This window comes from Sprattus sprattus (assembly GCF_963457725.1).
Source record: "Sprattus sprattus genome assembly, chromosome: 1".
In the NCBI taxonomy this organism is placed as follows: domain Eukaryota; kingdom Metazoa; phylum Chordata; class Actinopteri; order Clupeiformes; family Clupeidae; genus Sprattus; species Sprattus sprattus.
In genome coordinates, this window is record NC_137920.1 from 64437784 (window position 1) to 64443697 (window position 5914).

The 5914-nt window shown below is 38.2% G+C and overlaps 1 protein-coding gene across 1 annotated transcript; it reads right to left on the minus strand.

Moving 5' to 3' along the window:
- Positions 1-4257: 4257 nt before the first annotated feature.
- On the minus strand, positions 4258-4872 carry LOC308379677 (UPF0461 protein C5orf24 homolog; the record flags this gene model as incomplete). Its single annotated transcript, XM_080856917.1, has 1 exon — positions 4258-4872. One exon carries the CDS (start codon positions 4870-4872, stop codon positions 4258-4260), a length of 615 nt encoding a protein of 204 aa, XP_080713043.1.
- Positions 4873-5914: the final 1042 nt, after the last annotated feature.

The window sequence follows — 5914 nt, forward strand, 5'->3', positions numbered from 1 at the left end:
CACCGGTGAAAAATCTTTTCCGGTTCAGAGTTCATCTCAACTAGCCAATAAGACAAGACCTTTACTTTATGCGCGCACAACCGATGAGAAGTGCACGTGATCTCCCAGACCTAAGCAGTCAAAGCAAATTATGTAAACACTATTAACCTTTAGAGTTTAAATGGCAACCAAATAAAAATCGCCATTTCCTTTCAAAAATGACAGCGAAACGCCATCTTTGTTTTCCACCTATAATCTAACACAAATCTAACAATATCAATAATATCCCTTAAAGCTAAACCTTTTGTTATCCTCTCCCCTGACAGAACAGAATACATGCAATAGCAGTCTGTGCACAGTGCGTGCACTGACAAGTGATTCTAATCCTATAAACTTTTTGACAAATTGCCAGCTAATTGTTCCTCACAGTCCTCTTGCTGTCAGTTCTCTGTGTGCGCTTACAAAATCTTTAACAAAAATGGCAATTGTGATGAAATTATATAGAAAAGACCAGTCAACCATATTTATTTAAGGTTTATTACACAGATTCTCAAACACTCGTCTAACATGCACATAAGCTATGGTCAAACAAGAAAACTTTTCCCCAGATAACATAATTATCATTAGCCTTTTAGGTGCAAAATGACACAGCTCACAACTGCAAACATCAGTAATTTGTTTGTTGGTGGTTGTGACTTCAAGTTACACACTATGTCACTCATTTGTTTATTGGTCAGTTGTCTAAATACAAATCAAAATCGATTAGTATTATGGATAAATGGCTGAATATAAACCTTGGTTTTGGTTGATGTTTGTGGCAGACATAGGGCTCACAGTTTGACCGCTAAATTGACAACACTAAAAGTGAAAATGAAGTTCAAGTGAAAATTGTCAATTTTCAATTCAAAAGACATGTGGATAATGTATATAATCAGACATGAATAATATACATAAAGAGCTAATCTTCAAATCAACACTGTAATATGTGAAAGACAAATCACACAATATCATACAGAAGCAACACCACATCTTTGAAAGGCAGAACACTCTGGGTGTATAAACACACTGTACATTAAACAGTGACACATAAAGGTATTAAAAGAGTGAGTCGTATAAGTCACAAAAATCATAATAATAGATGTAGTGATTCTTGATTGAAGCTTTTCCCTAAATTACACAAAATCATTCATGTAGATGAAATGAAAGCCATTTTGTTGAGATTTATCTCTATGATCATCATTGACAAATATTATTGACAAACATAGTTTTAAACAACACATTTTTAAGTCTGTATCTGTTGATTTTGTTGAGGTAAGTAAGCTCTTGTCCACAAAGAGCTGGCACATAATACATTTAAATGATAGTTTTTGTGAGTTCAGCAAGCTCATTGCTGGAGGCAGATACATTTAGTTCTTTGGTAAAGGGTAGATACATTAAATAACTTAAAAAAGTCATGATGTCTATATAGTGGCAGGAGTTGTAAGAAACTAAGGTATTGCACTCTAAACTGGGAACCAAAGGCTGGACTGCAATGCAGTAAGCCTTATGAATGAAAATACTTAGAAACCACAGTAGGTGTAATGCACTAAGTATAGGCCCTCCTCCAAAGACAATGAATACACAAAGTGAAAGATAAAATATTTTTTTGCAGAAAGTAAGGTCCAATCTGCACCTGCATTTAGTCAATTATTCAATAATATTACAAGTGAAACCCATTTCTGCCACGGAGAAAGACGTAAATATTTTCCCCTCAATATTTAGGCAAGATCTAGTTATGAGTCAATGTTTTTCTGTTTTCGAATTATGAGATCTTTTACTATGTTCTGTAACAACATGATCTCCAAATAGTGGCACTATCACAACATAATGAGATAATAAAGCAAAAGGATGATGCATGAAGTCAAAATTACTTACAGCTTTACTATGACTCATGCTATCTTGTTTTTAAAAATCACGTAACTCCATGACAATTCTTTTTAAAGATAATTTCAAGATATCTTGTAATTTAGAGATCTCATAAATTTCAATATACTATCATAATTATGAGAAATTATCTTAGTAGTCAGGCGGTACAAGTAGATAGTGGCCAGGACCGGTAGATAGTGATCAGAAAAAGAGCTTTTAACTTATAATAGATTGGCTACATCTATAATGTATGTTTGATGTTGTCAAATGTTTTGTAAGATAACAAAACAACAAATTGATTGTCTGCTTTAAAATGTATAGTTTTGATATGAATAGGTCTCTGATGCTTTATATATTTGGTTCTGAAAAATGGAAACATGGACACCTAAAACTCATACAACAAAATAGCTTCATACAAATGTATTTAGATGTAATGCTTTTCATTTCTGATTTGAACAAACAGTTCCAATGTCAAAACAAAGTAGAGAAGCAAGAAACATTTACACCTAAATGTGTCATCATCGATTCTGTTTTGAAACACGTGTTCAAGCAGTAACTTCCATTTTGGTGCCAGATATAGCATATATTTCTTAATGCAGACCTACGTTAAACACTCCGAAAATCTCTCTATGTTTGAGATAAGTGAAGAAGAAAGTGAAAGTGAAGAAGGTGTGGACAGAATCACACACATAAAGTGGCAAAAGGTGTGTCTGCTTAAGCCTGGGCTGCCACAGAAAACAAAAGAGCAACCCTGAAAGCTTTCCATCTAAACACTATACTTATCCAAACACAATATACGCTGCCCTCGACTCTCTGAGGAGTCCAATAGGCCAGGGACCAAACAACATCTGTCTTTAGTTGTGGTGACAGGCTGTATCTGAAGATGTCTCATTATCATATCCCTGACTTCACTCAGACACTATATACAGCCCCCTTTTGTTAAAGGTTCGGTCATCGATTCCTCTCAAATACACTTTTTGCCAAATTGCTCCTCACAGTCTGTTTGCTTAAAAAAAAACTGTGGTGTTCATACACAGTCCTGGCTCTGTAAATGGGAAATGTAGTGGCTCGGACCAGGCCATAAACTATTCCAGCCAAGTAGCACGGAAGGGAGGGGTGTCATTTGATAGGCTGTTGAGCTCAAATATCAACAACCTTTCACCAGAATCATGGGCCGTACCTCTAAAGAGTAAAATCAATTCTAATACATTCTCACACTGTAGCATCTCAGTGAGTTGTATACCAACAGCATTGCCACATTCTAGAATTTTACATTCATTTGTTATGACTTCATGATGAGACTGGGTTTGAATGTCATCTGGTAGGCCTATATTGGCCAACAGCATGGACAAAGAAAGTGCCAGCTTGGCTGCCAAAGTTGCAGGAATTAATCTTGGTCAAACATAGCTTTCAAAGCCTGTGTTAATTTGTGTAGGCTAATAAAAAGTGGGTCCTAGTCACAAAGGCACCTCCTTTCTTTTTTAAAGCTAGGACACCAACACTACTGTATAGGAAATGTGGTTGACTATAACTGGAGCAAAAATTGGTTCAGCAATATTATCTGAGAAATTAAGGCTACTAATTATGGGCTCACCTACCTGGATACTGTACGTTTTCTTTTCTTTACTGTTACAGAGGATTCATAAACACATCATCATCACAGAAAGCTTAGTTTGAGTTATCCATCAACACATTTTCTCAAATAGCTTGAAGTAACAAATTAATATGGGTATAGGCCAAATACACATTCGCATAGTCCTGAAGTATGGTGTTGTAGTTTGCAGTATACATTTGAGCCTTTAGCCTACCTAACCACCTTATTATGGCTGTCTCTGTACAATGTCTCAAAACCTAGGGTTCTTTCAAGGATACTGCCACCAAATTAATTTTGTGTTACCCATTTTACCATTTTGATTTAATTTCTTTTAAAATACACATCTGAGAATAATGTATTAACAAATTATATGGTCTTTAGATTGGTAGTAGGTTTTCCACACAGAAATAAAAATATGAGCTTTTATGCGGAGGTCAGTAAAATTTGCCCCAACATAAATCTTGCCAAAAGTTTACATTATACCCCAGAGTAGCAGTGTCTATTTAACAACAGCAGAGCACATTTTTATGTGGAAGCAAAACAGAGGGCAAATTAATGACAACGCAACAAAACAAGTAGCAAGTGAAAAGTTAAACACTTCAATATCAAGAAAAAATAGTTTGATACCAAACAATGATTCTGTTTCACACACATACACTCACAAGTCCTGACAAAAGTATAAACACGCACCCTATATTAGACAACAAAACATGCACCTTTTAGTCTTTTAAATCACAAGCACCACATCAAAATATGTGTATGTGTGTAGTTTTTTTTTTTTACTCATTTGTTTCTTTCTCTTTGGCCACTGGTTCACACACACCTCTCTTGTGCATGGCGCTGTATGGGAACGCGGCGCTGCTGCAGGTTCCGTAGCCCAGTTTGGTGAGGCGAGAGAGGTTCTTGATGCTGCCAGGAGGGCGACCTGGGCTCACCTTGTAACCAGCTGCTCTGGTTGTGCCTATGGGCCTCCCGGGACTCGTTTTGAAGCCTGCTGCTTTCGTGGTGCCCAGTGGCCTTCCGGTGCTGGTTCTGTACCCGGCAGCCTTGGTAGTTCCAGCCGGACGGCCCCTTTTGCCTGACCTGCCCGGCGTCTTTTTTTTCTTTGCGTCCTCGGGCTTGTCATTGTTCTTGATTCCCATTGTTGGGGGGTGAACATCACCATGGTGGTCCTGGCAGGGCCGCTGACAGGGCAAAGGTTTCAGTGTGTTCTGACAGGAGGACAGTGGGGACAGAGACATCTGTCCAGGTGGGGGGATGGAGGGGTAGTACTTGCTGGCCTGCGTGGAACACAGGTCGAAGTGAGTGGCGAGGTGGCAGCTGTCTTCAGCTAAGCAAGACGGCCTGCCACTCATGCAGTAATCACTGCTGGTGTTGGGGAGTCGGCGCATCATCTTCAACTGAAAAACACAAACAGGCCATGGTTGTCACGTTTGTCTTAGTGCAGATGTGGTTCATTCCATTCATTTGAAAGTTTGCCTAAAATCTAATCTGACCCCAGATGTATTCCCTTTTGATCTCTTAGGGTATTAGATATTTTATTTTGGATTACAAACAATTAATACAATTTGTACATTGTACATATTTTTCTTGCCTTAATGGGCCACGGCAGTGGTTCCAAAAGTGTGGGGTTACAGTAGTCGGGGGGGGGTCACACACTCTTACAGCTAACTTTTTTTGGGGGGGGGGGGGGTCACACACTCTTACATCTAACTTGGTAGTCATGTTATATGAAAGAAGGAACCGTTAGCATAATTAAAACAACGGGCATGCGTCTAACATGAACATTGTATGAACCCAGCGAGAATTAAGAGAATACATTTCAAAAACATGATCACTGTTCAAGTAAAAATGTAAGTAGAACTGATTGATGAAATTAAGTTGAAAATGTGTAACTGTTCATATGTAGAGACAAGTGTTTAAGAATGGACTGACTTGAGGAGCACCTTTGATTACAGGCAAGGGTATTTGTGTGAAACAGATGTGGTGATACAGGTTTTTTTTGTAGAAAGGTTAACTTTAGCAGAATGTGGACCACTTCGAGTTTGTTGCCAGTTTCCACCACGAACCCATCTTTTTTTTTTTATGAAACACACACCGAGAACATTAAGTATACATCATTGTATTTGGATATTCAGTAAGTTCAGTTAAAACTGGCTGGATTTCTTTGAAAGTTGGCACGGATCAACATGGGCGCAATACATTGCAATCGCTAGGTCGGCCCCTCGGCTAATCCTGGGTGGACTTGTCTGAAACACGGGTAGGCTAATGAAAGTACAACATCCAGCAAAGAAGGCCTCCTGATGAATCACCTGTAATACTCTTATGCATAGTTTCCAGAACTCGTTGTCGGATTCAACACATGTTCAAGGAGGACTAATGCCATTTAACAAACTCGACGTATACATTACTGTCAAATGTAAATCATACTAGCTG